We start from the raw sequence: 16926 nt of genomic DNA, 5'->3' as shown, positions 1-16926 counted from the left end.
GTTTTATTGGGGGTTGGGTGACGGTCCTCCACACTGACAGGATTATTAATATATAATATATACTATTAATATTTCTTTGAGGGGGAAATACTAAATCCCTTCATGCTATTTTATCAGAAAGTAAAAGTATTTCACAAAAATGTAAGTATTCATTTGAAGTGCTTTTTCACCCTGAAAGAAAGTTTAGAATATTTCTTATAAAATAAAACATTAATGTTAGTATTTTATGCTCTATTGACATTTAAAATTAGACATTTTCTTTCAGAATAAAAGCTTCTTTCTTAAAGGGATGGTAGTGATGTTTAGAAGTGTGGTTGTACGAGGTACTTCTCCATACTCAGTGTTTTACTACAGCAGATGGAACAAATCAATGTTCTGCTGTGGACGTATTTTAAACACCAAAAGAATCAGTATCAGTTTAAGTGAACGCTGTATTTAGAATATTTTCACCTCTTTCCCTTTATGACGGAGAACTGAAGCTGTTATCTGTGCTCTCTACAAACACACCAGACTACATTCACAAAAACAGAGATTTAACCTCTCAGGACACAGTAGCTACTGCTCTACTGCTGCCTCCATCTGTTAGTCTGTTTGTGTTATTGTGTGACTTTGCTGAAGCTTAATTAACCCTTTAAAACACCAAAGTCACACAATAACACAAACAAACTAACAGATGGAGGAATCAGTGGACTGAGAGGTTAAATGACTGTTTTTGTGAATGTAGTCTGGTGGCTGGTGTTCCTGTCTGTTTCTATCTACTGTAGGTTCTGTACTGACTATAAAGAAGTACTTCATAAAACCACACTTCTAAACATCTGAACTGTCCCTTGAAAGCAATCAGCTGGCGTGTTCCTTTCACAATAAGAGTCCTCTCGTGGTCAGTACAGGCTGTGGACGGGTAGGATGGAGGTGTTCTTGGTCTTCTCCAGCAGTTTCTCTCTCAGAGTTTGTTTCTGGACTTGGTGCCAGACGTATCGAGGGTTTTCCACCGGCGGAGGCAGCCCCGTCTCCGTCCTCTCCACCTTCTCCCCGTCCTCGTTGCGTTGGACGTGGTCGGGCACCAGCGCCACCAGCGTGTTGAAGCAGACGCCGTCCGTCTTCCCGTGCTGCCGGCCGTTGTGCTGCAGGCTGAAGACGCCCAGCGTGTTGACGTCGTGGTCGTAGTACGACGACGGCATGGCCTCCTGCACCACCATGTTGGCCGCCCACGTCACCGCGTGGGTCTTCACCGCCGCCGCCGTGGGGAGGTGGAGCACCGGGACTGTAGGAGAGGGGGGGGATAAAGATAATAATAGATATAAATACTATGTAGAAATATATATAAATACATACATATATATATGTATGTATGTATAGATATACAGTACATATACATTCATTTATATGTACACAAAAAAGAAAATATTATTAATGCAGGAGGTCTTTTATCCGTGTTGTTCTTTATTCTAACTGGACTTTTCTCCAAAGCAACAGTTGCAGAGACTCATGGGTAATGTAGTAGAGACAACTAAATATTTGCCTCTAAAATAGGTGGAAAAACTTATAAAACAACTTCATAGTTTTGACAACAACACTTTTTGAAATATCTTACTTTGAGTAATATAATCGTGTTTTTCATCGACCCAGAAATGTTCTCAAATACTAAACGTTGTCTGATAAGTGTTTTAATTAAGAATCACCACGAAAACATTTGCACATAAAGATTTGAGTGTGAAAAGAAATGTACAGGTCTGTTTGTAATGAGTTGATTATTTAGTTTCTCTCTAACGTCACCTTTGATGAGCAGAACCCAGATCTGGTCCTCAGCGTTGGTGAAGACCAGGACGAGTCTCTGCACCACGTGACGGCAGCTCAGGTCCACAGGTAACGTGACGGGATGCCAGGGACCCTGACGGTACCTGAAGGCATCACAGCAGGCATCAGTGTTGGTGTTCATACTCATGCACTGTTTCCATGGCGATTAATGCAAATTATGATAAGATAAGATAAGAAAGAACTCCATTAATGCTGAAGGATATTCTTTTTTCATTCAAGATTACAACAGAAGAAAAGCAAAAAAATTGTATAAAACTATAAACATATAAAAACAATAAAATAACAATTATTAGGTGTGAAATAAATAATACAGATTTTTTTTAAACATAAAATAGAACTTAATTAAATTATATTATAATGATTTATAATAAAGTTATGAATTATAAAATAGATCCTATAACTTTATCACAGGACGTTAAAGAGAGTGTCTTTGTAGGAAAGGACACACTGAGTGTCTTCTGATGGATTTTACTTTCATCTCTATGTGTCCAGGACTTCTTTAGCGTAGCTTAGCACAAAGACTGGGAGAGTTTAAGAGTCGTACTTGAGTCCACAGTCGATGAGAGGGAGGATGTCCCGTCCTCTCAGAGGGAGGACGGACCGTCTGTCCCACCAGGACGCCTGAAGAGACTCCTGGTCTGCAGCCGACAGACTCTTTAGACTCCCGCCTGAAACACAGACCACGTTATAAAGTCTGAAGAAAACACCTGCAACTGTGTCACAAACTCACATTAAACTCACATAAAACTAAATCTGACTCTCATTTATATATTTATTTATTAATGTTGAGGAAAATGTTGCAACTAAAGACTATTTTCAGTTTTGATTAATCTATGAAACGTCAGAAAATAGTGAATAAATGTTCCTCAAAACGTCCCAGAGTTCAGTGGGACGCCTTCAAATGTCTGAAACTTAAAGGTATTTGATTTCTGACAAAGAGAAGCAGCAACTTTTCAAATTTTGAACATTGAATTAAATTTTTCTTTATTTTTGCTTTAAAGTTGACCTCAAAGATTAACCGGTTATGAAAATAGTTGCTGATTATTTTATCTTGGATGTGAGAGATGCCAGGTAGTTAACTAATAAAAACACTATTTACTTGTCCAGGGATTATGCGAAGGAAGGAACATTTGTTTTTAAATGCTTTAGAAACAAGAGGTGTTAAAAATCTTCATTTTCGTAAATATTTTGCAGTCAAATCAAATAGTTTACAGGATATTCAACCTTTGTTTCTTTATAATACATTTAATACTTGACTTCTTTCTTTACAGGGTTTCTATAAAGGCAATAAAGTAGTCCATGAATATGAGATATGAGTTTACAGATCATTAAAATCCCTCCTCATCATTGTGGAGGTTGGTTTATAAACCTACAGTCTTCATGTGAGTTCATATCTATAATTTACACTCGTTGTCTTTTGATTCTTCACAGATCATTTTGTTCGTTGGTCTTCTGGTGTTTCACAGAATAATGCAGCTCACAGATCAGAGAGTATAAACGCCTCCGTTCATGGTCCGAGCTTCGATGCCAAGCTCGAGCATAAACAAATCTTTAAAGGTTTATCGATTAGGATATGGCGCCATCTAGTGGTGAGGATCAAGATTGAAGCAACTGAAACTTCTCTTGAATGTCTCTCTCTAGAGTGTTTGGTTTGTCCGTTCTAGTGTATAGATATAAACGGATCGTTCTACGGTGAGGTGATGTCGTACAGAAGCACAAACACGTGACTCTGACCTGACCTCTGACCTGTGACCTCTGACCTGTGACTCTGGCGAGGAAGATGAAGCGGATCCACTGAGGTCCCTGCTCCTGGATCAGCAGCAAGGTGATCGGCTCGCAGTCAAACCCCGCCTCCTCCTTCACCTGCCGGACAAACAAGAGCGGTAACCCAGGTAACCGGGACAGGTGTGTGTGTGTGTGTGTGTGTGTGTGTGTGTGTGTGTGTGTGTGCGTGTGCGTGTGTGTGCGTGTGTGTGTGTGTCTCACCTCCCTCCTCAGAGCTTCCACCAGGCTCTCCCCCACCTCCACCCTCCCTGCTGGCAGGTACCACAGTTTATAACATTCCTGCTTCGCCTCCTGCACCATCAGCACCTCCTCCTAAACGACACACACACACACACACACACACACACACACACACACACACACACACACACACACACACACACACACACACACACACACACACACACACACACACACACAATCACAAACACTATTACTTTTTACTGCTGTAGTACTGATACATAAGCTAGTATTTAACCTCTATGTTTGTCCCACAAATACCACGATATCTACTATTACTGCTGTAGTACTAACACATACACTCATATTCCACCTGTATTTTTGTTTCACAACTACCAACACATCTACCACTACTACTACTACTACTACTACTTCTTCTACTACTACTACTACTACTACTACTACTACTACTACTTCTACTACTACTACTACTACTACTACTACTACTACTACTACTACTACTACTACTACTACTACTACTACTACTACTACTTCTTCTACTACTACTACTACTACTACTACTACTACTACTACTACTACTACTTTTACTGCTGTACTACTCATACATAAGCTGGTATTCCACCTGTTTGTTTGTCCCACAACTCCCACCATATCTACTACTACTACTACTACTTCTACTACTACTTTTACTTTTGTAGTACTGACACAGAAACTATTATTCTACCAGTATGTTTCTCCACCAACTTCCTTCCATTTAAATTACTAATAATACTTCTTCTACTGGTGTAGTACTAACGCATACCCTAATATTCCAACTGTATTTTTGTCTAACATCTGACACATCTACCACTACTACTACTACTACTACTACTACTACTACTACTACTACTACTACTACTACTACTACTACTACTACTACTACTACTACTACTACTACTACTACTACTATTACTACTATTACTACTACTACTACCACTACTACTACTACTACTACTACTACTACTACTACTACTACTACTACTACTACTACTACTACTACTACTACTACTACTACTACTAGTACTACTATACTACAACTACTACTACTACTACTACTACTACTACTACTACTACTACTACTACTACTACTACTACTACTACTACTACTACTACTACTACTACTTCTACTAGAAATGATTGGCTGATGGATTGATGATGGCGTCACCTTCTCGTTGAAGATGACGCCACCGACAATGTAGGTGACGGTCTTCCTCAGAGACGCCGGTTTGCTCTGCTCCAGGCCCACGTCACAGCCCGTGACCTCTGACCCCTGACCGCTCAGCAGCCTCTCCACCTGCTCCTCCACCTCCATGTCTGCAGGTACACAAACACAGGGAATAAATACACTTAATGTGACATCTCAATGTGTTTTATTACACTAAAGTACATGAATATGTAACTCATAAAGGTTCGGCTTTATTGTCATTATAAAATACAGGATTGCACCACGCTACACCAAAACGTTTAGATATATATATATATTAAACATATTTTAAATTAGAATAAAACCCTAACATAGGCAATAAAAAGAGCTAATTATAAGTTTTTAAAGAAACGTCTTCAGACTCTTTTAAATGTTGCTTTACGTCGTCTCTATCCTTTTAAAAAAATTAAATCTTACTAAAAGTTGATTTATATTAAATTTAGACTCATTTTATTCCCATAATTCCACCCTATTTTATTGATTTTTAATGTTTTATCCACCTTTTCATATATTTGTGTAAATATTTTTAAATATAATTTGATGTAAAGTATGAAAGGTGCATACAAGTTAAAGTTCATCATCATTATTATTATTGTTATTATATAAAATACAAATACATTCACAATGTTTTTTTATTACCAGAGATTTAAAAGAGACAAATTAAATGTTTAAACAACAATATTGGACATCGTCTCTATTTCCATAAGCTCGACTAATAATCAGATATTATTAAATATTCTAATATTAGTTAGAACTTGAACTATCATTAATGTCATTTTACTGGACAGTGCTAATAAAAGCTTATTTTAATATTTTAAATAAATGATTATTTGATGTAATCACAGTGCTTTAAAGCTATATTTTAAATCCACTTTGACAATAAATGAATACTGAATTAATTGTACATTGTTGTTGATTAGCAGCCTAACAAACAGATTAATGAATGGATTATAAGATAAGCTAATTATCTTCAGAGGGCTCAGAGGGAAGATGAGCTTAACAGAAAACTACATATCTGGACCGGATATGTAGTTCATGAAGCATTCATAGAAACGTTTAGAAGTAAAAGCTCTAACCTGTCTGATCAGAGGCTCTGGTCAGTCTCCTCAGAGGTCAGCTGACTGCTGCTGCTCTGTTTGGACACGTGACTTCTCCAAGTCAACCCGGAAACACTCATTATCTTCCAGTTCAGGGTTTTCAAAATAAAAAGGTTATTACATTGGGTTCTGGCAGTGGTTTATTCAGAAAGTAGTAATACCACATTATATATAATAATATAAAAGTTAATAAAGAATAAGCATGGAAATATAAAAATATATACTGGTAACAAATGTATTCATGTAAATGAAAAAAAAAATCATAAACCCTGACTACCTTTGTGTATAGATTAATTAAATAAATAAATATATATATAATATATATTTAATTAATATATATATATATATATATAATATATTTAATTATATATATATATATATATATATATATATATATATATATATATATATATAATATATATATTATATATATATATATATATATATATATATATATATATATATATATATATATATAATATATATTTAATTATATATATATATAATTAAATATCATGCTATGTCACAATTTCTTCTTTGATTAAAGTTTTTTTCATTGTTTTTTGTGTTTAATTTAATAATTTAATTAATCTGTTTGGATTATTTTGAGGAATGCAAAATCAATATTCCTACAATAAGTTTCAATGTATTATTGTTTCTAAATAAAGTAAAAAATGAAAGCCATTCTAACATTCCGTGTTCCGGAATGACAATTTTATTGTGAAATCTTTCACCGGAAGTTGTAGTCTTTTGTAGTCTTTTAGCTTCACGGCGGTGTCGTAACGTAGTAAGGTCACAGTCTGTTATCAATGAAGTACTGGTTTAACTCGGAACCAGTGGAGCCAGTGGAGACGGGTCCAACATGTCTATAATCCCAGTTTAACCAGGTGAGTGGAGCTCACTGGTTTAGTCCTGTTACTGGTTTAACTCCCAGTTTAACCAGGTGAGTGGAGCTCACTGGTTTAGTCCTGTTACTGGTTTAACTCCCTGGTTTAGTCCTGTTAGTTTAACCAGGTGAGTGGAGCTCACTGGTTTAGTTCTGTTACTGGTTTAACTCCCAGTTTAACCAGGTGAGTGGAGCTCACTGGTTTAGTTCTGTTACTGGTTTAACTCCCAGTTTAACCAGCGTTGACATCACATGTTTCTGTTGGTTTCATAGAAACGTTAATTTAAAACACCGCTCAGTTTATTTACAGCCAATACTTCTACCTCTGTAGTACTAATATATAAATAATATTCTTCCTGTATATTTGTCACAAAACTACTACTACTACTACTGACTCTACTACTACTACTACTACTACTACTACTACTAATACTTCTACTACTACTACTACTACTACTACTGACTCTACTACTACTACTACTACTACTACTGCTGTAGTATTCATACATAAGCTGGTATTCTATCTGTATTTGTGACCCACAAGCTACATCCATGTTTAGTACTAATCCTACTACTTCTACTGCTGTAGTACTTATACATAAACTAATATTCCACCTGTATTTTTGTCCAACTACTTCTACTATTCCACAACTACTACTATAACTACTACTACTAATAATACTTCTACTGCTGTAGTACTCACACATAAGCTGGTATTCCATCTGTATTTTTGTCCCAGTACTACCTTCATATGTAGTACTAATACTACACATTTAACTGCTGTAGTACTCATACATACACTGATATTCCACCTATATTTTGTTCTCACAACAACAACCATATCAATTACTACTTCTAAAACTACTTTTACTGCTGTAGAACTGATACATAAACTAGTACTCTACCTATGTGTGTGCAACAACTACCTCTATATATATATAGTACTAAAACTATATATTTTACTGCTGTAGTTCAAATATATACACCAATATTCCACCTGTATTTTTGTCCGACAACTACTGCCATATTTACTTCTACTACGTGTACTGCTTTAGTACTGATACATAAGCTAGTATTCTACCTGTATGTTTGTCCCAAAACTACCCCCTATCTACTGCAGCTACTACTACTACTACCTTTACTGCTGTAGTACTAATACATACATTAATATTCCACCTGTGTTTTTGTAGGTAGGTAGTAGGTAGGTAGATCAGCAGAGTCACTGCCCATCTTTCGGCGCAGGCTGAAAACTCACCTCTTCAAGAAGTACTACCCTGAGCCTTCCTCGTAGCACTTATTGCACTCGTATTAGTTGTTGCACTTACTGTATTCGTATCAGTTCGCTGCACTTATTGAATTCGTATCTGTTTACTGCACTTATCCTATTCGTAGTAGTTTGTAGCACTTATTATATTCGTATTAGTCTGTTGCAATTATTGTTCTCGTAGTAACTTGCCTCTGCACTATACTTTTGCTCTGGTTTATGCTTTAAGATGCTTGTTTAAGAAAGGAGATGCACTTATGACTTCTGGTGACTAGTAGTTCTCTTGAATACCTATGTTGAATACACTTCCTGTAAGTCGCTTTGGATAAAAGCGTCTGCTACATGACTGTAATGTAATGTAATGTAATGTAATGTAATGTTGTCACATCATCTGAACTCTGTGTTTTACTCCTTCAGTCATCAGAAGGTTCATCCACTCTGCATCTGTTCAACACCTGGAATCCTCAGACGACCTCTCAGCCAATCAGAGCTCCCCGTTCACCTCCTCACCTCAGAGGCGTCCACCTGAGGAGAACGAGGCCGTGGAGCGCCGTGGTGCATTCAGGGTCCTCGCTGATGTGCTGAATTTTCCTATTAATTTCTATACAGTCTGAGTTTGATCACAGCGGCCTCTAGTGGACGTTAGCCGAACTGCAGCTGAAGACGCTCCTGTCTTCAACGTGTCCCTGTAGCTTCCTGTTGACCTGGTCCTGATCTGGTCCAGCCGGTCAGATGGCTCGGCACAGCAAGCTGCAGAAGCAGATCCTGGATCTGTACCGGAGCTTCCTGCGGGCCGGCCGGGACAAACCGGGCTTCATCCCACGGATCCGTGACGAGTTCAGGGAGAACGCTCGCATCAAGAAGACGGACGTGATGCACATCGAGTATCTGTTCCGGAGAGGACAGAGACAGCTGGACCAGCTCAGGGACGTCAACACCAAACAGCTGGGCTCCTTCTCCAAACCCACAGAGAAGAGCTGACCTCTGACCTCTGACCTCTGACCTCAGATCCTGACTGACTCCTACAAAAACCTAGAAAGACTTTAATTTAAACCTTCATTCTGAGATGCTGCATTCCAGTGGGGAAACAAATGCTCAGTGTGGAGGAAACGTGATGTGATTAATCACGACATGTTTGGGATGTTAAATATGAAATGAAAATGTTCTCCGACTGTTTAGACTCATGAACATTAAGAATCTTATTTTGACTTTACATGATAATAAAGTGATGTGAAAAAAGATTCCCTTTTCAGTAATTATCACCATCAACATGTTAACAAATATTCAAATTCCCAAGTTACACATTGTACTTTTTACTGCACTGCATTTATTTGACAGCTAAAGTTAACGGAGGACCCAGAGACCATCTAGTCCTCATGTGAGTACAGTAGAAATGCTAACACACAGAGCCCTCACTGAGACGGGAGATCAGATACTAAAGCAGACCGACTTTAGTTGATATTGTACTAGTGCAAATATCCAAGTACATTTACTCAGGAAGTGTACTTAAATACAATGTTGTGATAATTTCACTTTTATTTCAATTTTATGGCAATACTTTGGGCTTCTACTCCACTACATCTCAGATGCAAATATTGTAGTTTTTACTGCACTGCATATATGTAATAACTTAAAGATTTTACAATGAAAACATTATGAATTTATGAAATCTCTAAATCTATCAAAAAGCATTTTAGGGAGTTAAAATGTGTGAAGAAATACTGAAATATAGTTCAAATAAATAAAAAGGGAAAATACAAACAGAAATCACTGTTAAAAGAAAAATAATTAGGGAATGATTTAATACAAAAATAAATACATAAATAAGTAGAATTAAATGTTATTTATGTGCTTTTCTGTGTACATTCATTTATATTCAATAAATCACGCAATAATTTGACATTTATATATATCTTTATATATATATTTATAGTATTTATTTAAAATGTATTGAATCACTAATTTATTTATATATGTATTATTTATATATGTACACACATATAAATAAAATCTTGAATTTCCCCCATGGGGATCAATAAAGAAATATAATAATAAGTTACTCAGAATAAATTATATTATAAATTATATATATACATTCTGCCCAACAAGTGCTTTTACTTAGATTCTCTGAGGGAATTGTACTGTTAAATGCTCTTAAATGCAGGACTTTAACTCACTGTGCTACTAGCAGTACTGAGGTAAATGCTGTAGTTCACGCTGTGGCCGCTGGGTGGCAGCAGCGAGTCAGAACCACAAACTGACACCAACGAAGAAGAAGTTTTGTAAACAGGAAGTGACACGTTTTTCCATCCTACAGTCGAGAGAATAATCTGGTTTTTCTGGGTATATTTTAGTGAAAATAGTGAAACTATCTTGTGTTCTCGGTACCAGAGGAGGTTGTGAGCTTTAGTGTTTGTTTATATCTGTCCTCTGTTGTCTGCTTTTGTCGGTAATTCGTGATTTCTTCCGTCATGTCGGGTTCACTGACCTCAGGAGGAGGAATGACGGACGCTCAGTTACTGCAGCAGGTGAGAAAGAAAACAAACAACACCTGTTCCTGTGACGTCACTATGCATCCACAAACACACACACACATTCAACTCAATCAATCTGAGATCTGGTGGCTGTTTTATCAACCAGTGAACAGGAAGTGACCATATATGGACTGAGGAGGAGTGACGCCCTGGTGTCGACCTGTCAATCAGTGTGTAGCCCCGCCCTAAAGCATCCCCTGCTTTATGGTCTGTTTGACTCTAAATGGAGCATCATTTACTAAATGAACATCATGCTGTATTGAAGAAGACTTGAAACTAGAGATTGAGACCATAAACTCATGTTTACAATGTTTACTGAGGGAATAAATCAAGAGAGAAGTAGAGTCATTTTCTCATAGACTTCTATACAACCAGAGGAGTCGCCCCCTGGTGGACAGCAGAGAGAATGCAGCTTTAACACATGAAGCTCTGACTTCACTCTTCAGAACCGGAGGATGCCGCCTGGTTAAAACATGTTAAAGCACCATATTAACCGTCTTTATATGTCTCCGTCCGTCCTTCAGATGGCGCTGCTGCGCTGGCTGTCCTCTCAGTCCGATGAGGACCGGATGATTTTGGCGACGGTGACGGGCGTCCAGGTCGCCAAAGAGCTGCTGAACCGCTTCACCGGACAGGACAAAGTGGACGCTTACAAGGTGCCTGCTCATGATTCCGTACTTGTTTAGTAAATAATGAAGAGATTCAAGAAATTATAAAGATAATAATGAAGAGCTGAAAACCATCAAAGTTCACGATGTCGTCCAGTTTCTTGTGTTTTTCCAAATCAGAGATAGTTGAGGATAAATCAAAATGTTTTACGATAAGTGGAAAAGTCGTTACTTGTTCTTGATTATTTGATGATTTATTTCCCAGAAGACAAAGAGGTTTCATGGAGGAATCAAATATTTTGTTATCAGTGTGAAGGAATTAAATTTAAACTATGTAGTCTGAACAATAAATGAATTGATTTAAAGTGACAGTGAGGATCTTTAAACTGGTCCTGAACCAGTCTCAGTTTAGTCCTGATCCTCTGTAGACCTCCATCAGTAAACAGACCATCAGAGAGAAGATCGTCTGTTTCTATAAAGTTATTCTTAAAGCTCGTCATCGGAGCCACCGGGTCGGATTCTGGAGAAACCAGATGAAATCATGAAGGTTCACCAGAAACTCCTTCAGACCAGACTCCAGCAGAGACCAGTCCACCGTGGACAGACCCAGATCCAGCAGAGACCAGTCCACCGTGGACAGACCCAGATCCAGCAGAGACCAGTCGTGGACAGACCCAGATCCAGCAGAGACCAGACGTGGACAGACCCAGATCCAGCAGAGACCAGTCCACCGTGGACAGACCCAGATCCAGCAGAGACCAGTCCACCGTGGACAGACCCAGATCCAGCAGAGGACCGGTCCACCGACACCGTCTACACAACATTAAAGTTGCTCGTAGAAACTTTAGGCAACTTAACATTAAAGAGATACACCTGATTGTTTTTCAGATTCACAACATGAACAGAAAGAAGAGACACGTCTGTTCCTAACTTGTATTTATTTATTTCCTGGCTCACTCAGTTTCCTGTGTGTCTCCTCAGAGCGAGTGCATCCTGAGCATCTCAGAGTTCCTCCGTAAGAACCCGCGAGCCTCCCAGGGCGACATCAACACCGAGGTCGGGAAAAGAGTTCTGGTGTTCGCCGCTCGGGTCAAAGCTCTGGAGACGGCTCCAATATTCTGAATGAACGGCTCCACGTTGTGATGTCACAGTGTCCGCTCATCGTATATCGTTATAATTCAATACTTTATTATATATGTAACAGTATATTTGTGTCATTATTCTGTTTATGTTTTTAACTGATTAACTGGTGTGTGGATCAACATTTTCCTTTCAGAAGAGAAGCACTGATGTGTTTTCTTTTGTAAATTCCACTTAAACAAGGCCTTATGAAGTGTTTGTATTTGTCATTATGAGGTTGAGTCTCTGTGTTCTCCTGTATCGTTGCCTTAAAGCTGTGAGTTGATCTGAACCCCTTCAAAATAAAAGCTTCTGTACACACTTCAGATTGATTATTGAATGTGTGAAGAGAAGCTGTGATTCTGAACTTCTCCTGCTGCTCTCGATGATTTGGTCTGAACAGATTTCCTCCTAGATGATGTCATCAGTGTGCTTTCATTTAAAATACATTTGAAAACTTTACTATAACAGGTTATTTTACATATTTAACAGAATTTATTTTCTATCTATCCATCCATCTATTAATCTCTGGACCCATTAGCTGACTTGTCTCATGTTAAAATAACAATAAGTCTTGTTAAGTCGTACCATCAAAACGTGTGCGTGTGTTTCTGGTTTTAACTTGAGGGAATTTACATATTTTTAAAAAGGAGTTTTTGCTGCAAATACGTAAAAAACATTTGAACAAGGTTTCCAGTACTTTTGCCAATTTACATACATGGGATGTACAAAAGATTACTAGTACTTAAACACAGTATAGTGCAATTTACCACAACACCAGCTTCACATTGATGGGTTCACGTAGTTTGTTCTACCTTTAAATATATATATATATATATATATATATATATATATACACATATATATACACACACACACATACACACACACACAATGCCTATAAAAAGTATTCACCCCCCTTGGATGTTTTCCCCTTTTGTTGCTTTTATACACAAAATCATGGTCAATATAATTTGGCTTTTTTGACAAGAATTTGCAAAAAAAAGCTTTTTTCGTGTCAATGTGAAAACAGATTTTTACAAACTAATGTCAATTAATTAAAAATATACAAGGTAAATTAAATGATTGCATAAATATTCAGCCCCTTCAGGTGAGTATTTAGCAGATGCACCTTTGGCTGAATCACAGCACTGAGTCTGTGTGGATATGTCTCAGTCAGGCTGACACATCTGGACACTGCAATCTGTCTCCATTCTCCGTTGCAAAACTGCTGAAGCTCTGTCAGGTTGCTCGGGGATCGGGCGTGAACAGCTCTTTAAGTCCAGACACAAGTTCTGGATTGGATTGAGATCTGGGCTTTGACTCGGCCACTCCAGAACATTCAGCTTGTTGTCTTTGACCCATTCCTGTGGAGCTTTTGCTGAATGCTTGGGGTTGTTGTCTTGCTGGAAAATAAATCTTCTCCCAAGTCGTAGTTCTCTTGCAGACTGAGTCAGATTATCCTCCAGGATGTGGTGATATCTTTCTGCATTCATGTTCTCCTCTACCTTTACAAGCCTTCCAGGGCTGCTGAGAAGCCTCCAGAGCATGATGCTGCCACTAGGGCTGTAAAGTCCTAGTCGACTGGTCGACTTATTGGTCGATACGTTCTGGGTCGACCAAAATTCTGATTGGTCGATTTTTTGCCGTGTTAATTTCATAAAGTCGTCATCAGGAGGAAAGTACCAAGTGCTAATGGGGGTGTTTTCAGAGCCCTGTTTCACAGGAAACAGCCTGTCTTCAGAGAACACCCCCCTTGTTTCCACTGTGTTGGATTAGCCCACTAGAGAGGTAGAAGAAGAAGGTCCATGTTATTCAACGTCCGGTGGTTTCATTGCTGAATATGTATTTTTATTGTGAGTCCTCCTCCTCTACATCCATGTCACAGACATCAGTGTGGCAGAAGTTTTCCAAAATAGATGGCGGGAAAAAAGTTGAATGTAAAATGTGCAAACAACAGTTTCATATCACAGCTCGACTACAAACATGTATCATCTAAACACGGTCATATTTCAATATTAGGCTATTAATATCATATTAAACATATTTCAATATTTTAGTCTAATAATAATCGTTTATTCGTTTTATAACTGCAGGATCCCTCCGATACACCCAGACACTGATGTTATCCTCCTCTATCATCCAAACGCAGACATGAGATCACAGAAGGAACTGTCAACTTTATTGTCCCTCAGCATGAACTTATTCAGGATGTGTCCACACGTTGGAACTCAACATTTTCAATGTTGGAGCGACTGCTGGAGCAACGCTGGCCCATTACCGCAGTGCTGTCTGACCCAAACTTTACCAACAAACAAGAGCAGTAGAGACCTCACTACAACACACTGGACCTCACTACAACACACTGGACCTCACTACAACACACTGGACCTCACTACAACACACTGGACCTCACTACAACACACTGGACCTCACTACAACACACTGGACTGCGGTAGAGGACATTAAACATGTGCTGAAACCTATGATAACCCTGACGGAGCTGCTGTCTGAAGAGGACAACGCGTCCCTGTCTGCAACACTACCCATGCTGGCAAACTTAAAGAAACGTCACCTGACCATCACGGATAATGACAGCCCCATTACCAAAAAAATGAAAAGCAAGCTGGTCGAAGAAATTGACCGCAGGTGGGAGTTTAAAACCCGAATGATGAGTGTATACATTAAAGCTGCAGTAGTAGACCCTCGTTTTAAGCAGCTGTCTTTTCTGGATGATGCCAAACGAGACGAGGCCTATACAGAAGTTGCACAGCTGGCAGACCGACTGAGTGCACGCAGCGCAGCCACAGGTGAACCTGGAGGTGAGGAGCAACATGTGTCAAACAGAAAACCGACAAAGAGAAGGAGATTGCGATGCTGTTGTGTGGAGATGAGGAAGAACTGGTTTCTACAGAATCAGGTGGGAGAAGCATAGAAGAAATGAAAAACTATCTTCAGGACAAAACCAAAGTTGACTCTGGACCATTGGGGTGGTGGAAAAGAAACCAAGACAGATACCCGAGCCTGGCCCGAGTAGCAAAGCAACTGCTCTGTATCCTGCAACATCCACGCCTTCTGAACGCATTTTCTCCAAGGCAGGATTTCTTGTCAACAAATCAAGAAGCTGTCTCCTTCCAGAGAACGTGGATATGCTTGTGTTTCTCACACACAACACAAGAAAGTGTGGATAGTTTGTGGACAGTGGACACTGATTGTACTCTCTGTGAGTGAGTAGCCATTTGTTTATTTCATTGTTTTTACATTATTTCGTTTTGGACATTAATAACATTTTAATAGCTTTGCACATTTATTTGATAAATAATTGTAGATTTGGGCATTTTATTTATTTATTTTTGTATTTGTTCTGAGTGAGCCTTCCTTGTTATTGTTATGCACTTTATTTCGTTTCAGTTTATTGCTAAATAACGAACTTTTATGGTTCCCTTTTATTATTGTGCACATTTATTTCTATTTATTGGATTTTTTTTTTTATTTTTTTTTTGCCTAATGCGCAATTGCGCCGTGCCCACTGTTTGTAGGCTATTGTTTTGAGCCTTTGCTTTATTTTTGGTACATGATCTGGGATGTTTAATAAAGATAGTTTTCCCTGAATTGCCTTTTGTGTTTAATTGCCTTCTTGTGCTGATATCAGTATATATTTTCGGTAATCATGGGCTATTATATTGCGCAGATGCACGTGATGTATATAATATATATAATATATAATATATATATTCAATTTATATATATATATATATATATATATTTGAATACTTTTTATATATATTTGAATACTTTTCATATATATTTGAATACTTTTTATAGGCATTGTATAATGTATATATAATATATATATATATATATTGTAATTGTCTAGCAGTTCGCCGTTATATATATATATATATAAAATATACATATATATATAATATATATATATAATATATATATTTATATATTGTAATGGTCCAGCAGTTCGCCGTTATATATATATATATTATATAATATATATATATATATATATTTATATATATTATATATATAAATATATATAATATATATATAAAATATATATTCAATTTATATATATATATATAATATATATATATATATATATATATATATATATATATATATATATTTGAATACTTTTTATATATATTTGAATACTTTTCATATATATTTGAATACTTTTTATAGGCATTGTATATAATATATATATATATATATATATATATATATATATATATATATATATATATATATTGTAATTGTCCAGCAGTTCCCCGTCCGTCCACTGGGTGTCGCTGGTGCGCTCCTCTGCTCGCCGCTGAAATGCCCGGATGTTATTGTAGCTAGCTCTCTTAGCATATCGGC

General features: G+C 37.5%; 3 protein-coding genes across 5 annotated transcripts; 2 read left to right on the top strand and 1 right to left on the bottom strand.

The window, feature by feature from the left end:
- Positions 1-590: 590 nt before the first annotated feature.
- Positions 591-6154, bottom strand: nudt18 (nudix (nucleoside diphosphate linked moiety X)-type motif 18). Its single transcript, XM_054611572.1, has 7 exons — positions 6121-6154; positions 5006-5154; positions 3802-3912; positions 3576-3678; positions 2360-2483; positions 1774-1898; positions 591-1261 (listed from the first exon to the last, which is right to left on the bottom strand). The coding sequence occupies exons 2-7, from the start codon at positions 5150-5152 to the stop codon at positions 879-881; spliced, it is 993 nt and encodes a 330-aa protein (XP_054467547.1). The 5' UTR covers positions 5153-5154; positions 6121-6154; the 3' UTR covers positions 591-878.
- Positions 6155-6889: 735 nt separating this feature from the next.
- Positions 6890-9471, top strand: sdhaf1 (succinate dehydrogenase complex assembly factor 1). 3 transcript variants are annotated; one of them, XM_054611561.1, is made up of 2 exons: positions 6890-7028; positions 8709-9471. In XM_054611561.1, the coding sequence occupies exon 2, from the start codon at positions 9024-9026 to the stop codon at positions 9270-9272; it is 249 nt and encodes an 82-aa protein (XP_054467536.1). In that variant the 5' UTR covers positions 6890-7028; positions 8709-9023; the 3' UTR covers positions 9273-9471. The 3 variants fall into 3 exon arrangements, with proteins under 3 accessions (XP_054467536.1, XP_054467537.1, XP_054467539.1); XM_054611562.1 differs by having other exon boundaries at positions 6890-7084; XM_054611564.1 differs by lacking the exon at positions 6890-7028 and adding an exon at positions 7145-7211.
- A 1093-nt stretch (positions 9472-10564) lies between these two features.
- Positions 10565-12874, top strand: LOC129101615 (uncharacterized). Its single transcript, XM_054611499.1, has 3 exons — positions 10565-10819; positions 11350-11481; positions 12415-12874. The coding sequence occupies exons 1-3, from the start codon at positions 10763-10765 to the stop codon at positions 12553-12555; spliced, it is 330 nt and encodes a 109-aa protein (XP_054467474.1). The 5' UTR covers positions 10565-10762; the 3' UTR covers positions 12556-12874.
- The last annotated feature ends 4052 nt before the right edge of the window (positions 12875-16926 follow it).

This window comes from Anoplopoma fimbria, chromosome 13, assembly GCF_027596085.1.
Source record: "Anoplopoma fimbria isolate UVic2021 breed Golden Eagle Sablefish chromosome 13, Afim_UVic_2022, whole genome shotgun sequence".
NCBI classification, from domain to species: Eukaryota; Metazoa; Chordata; class Actinopteri; order Perciformes; family Anoplopomatidae; genus Anoplopoma; species Anoplopoma fimbria.
The sequence above is the reverse complement of the archived record's forward strand: the minus strand, read 5'-3'. Positions and strand labels throughout refer to the sequence as shown.

Coding starts and splice junctions, on each gene's coding strand:
- nudt18 (XM_054611572.1), bottom strand. CDS start 5,152: ATGGAGGTGGAGGAGCAGGTGGAGAGGCTGCTGAGCGGTCAGGGGTCA. Junction 2,484..3,575: donor CTTCCTCGCCAGAGTCACAG/GTCAGAGGTCAC, acceptor TCTGTGTTTCAG/GCGGGAGTCTAAAGAGTCTG. Junction 1,262..1,773: donor CTGGGTTCTGCTCATCAAAG/GTGACGTTAGAG, acceptor CCTCTCCTACAG/TCCCGGTGCTCCACCTCCCC.
- sdhaf1 (XM_054611561.1), top strand. CDS start 9,024: ATGGCTCGGCACAGCAAGCTGCAGAAGCAGATCCTGGATCTGTACCGG.
- LOC129101615 (XM_054611499.1), top strand. CDS start 10,763: ATGTCGGGTTCACTGACCTCAGGAGGAGGAATGACGGACGCTCAGTTA. Junction 10,820..11,349: donor ACGCTCAGTTACTGCAGCAG/GTGAGAAAGAAA, acceptor TCCGTCCTTCAG/ATGGCGCTGCTGCGCTGGCT. Junction 11,482..12,414: donor ACAAAGTGGACGCTTACAAG/GTGCCTGCTCAT, acceptor GTGTCTCCTCAG/AGCGAGTGCATCCTGAGCAT.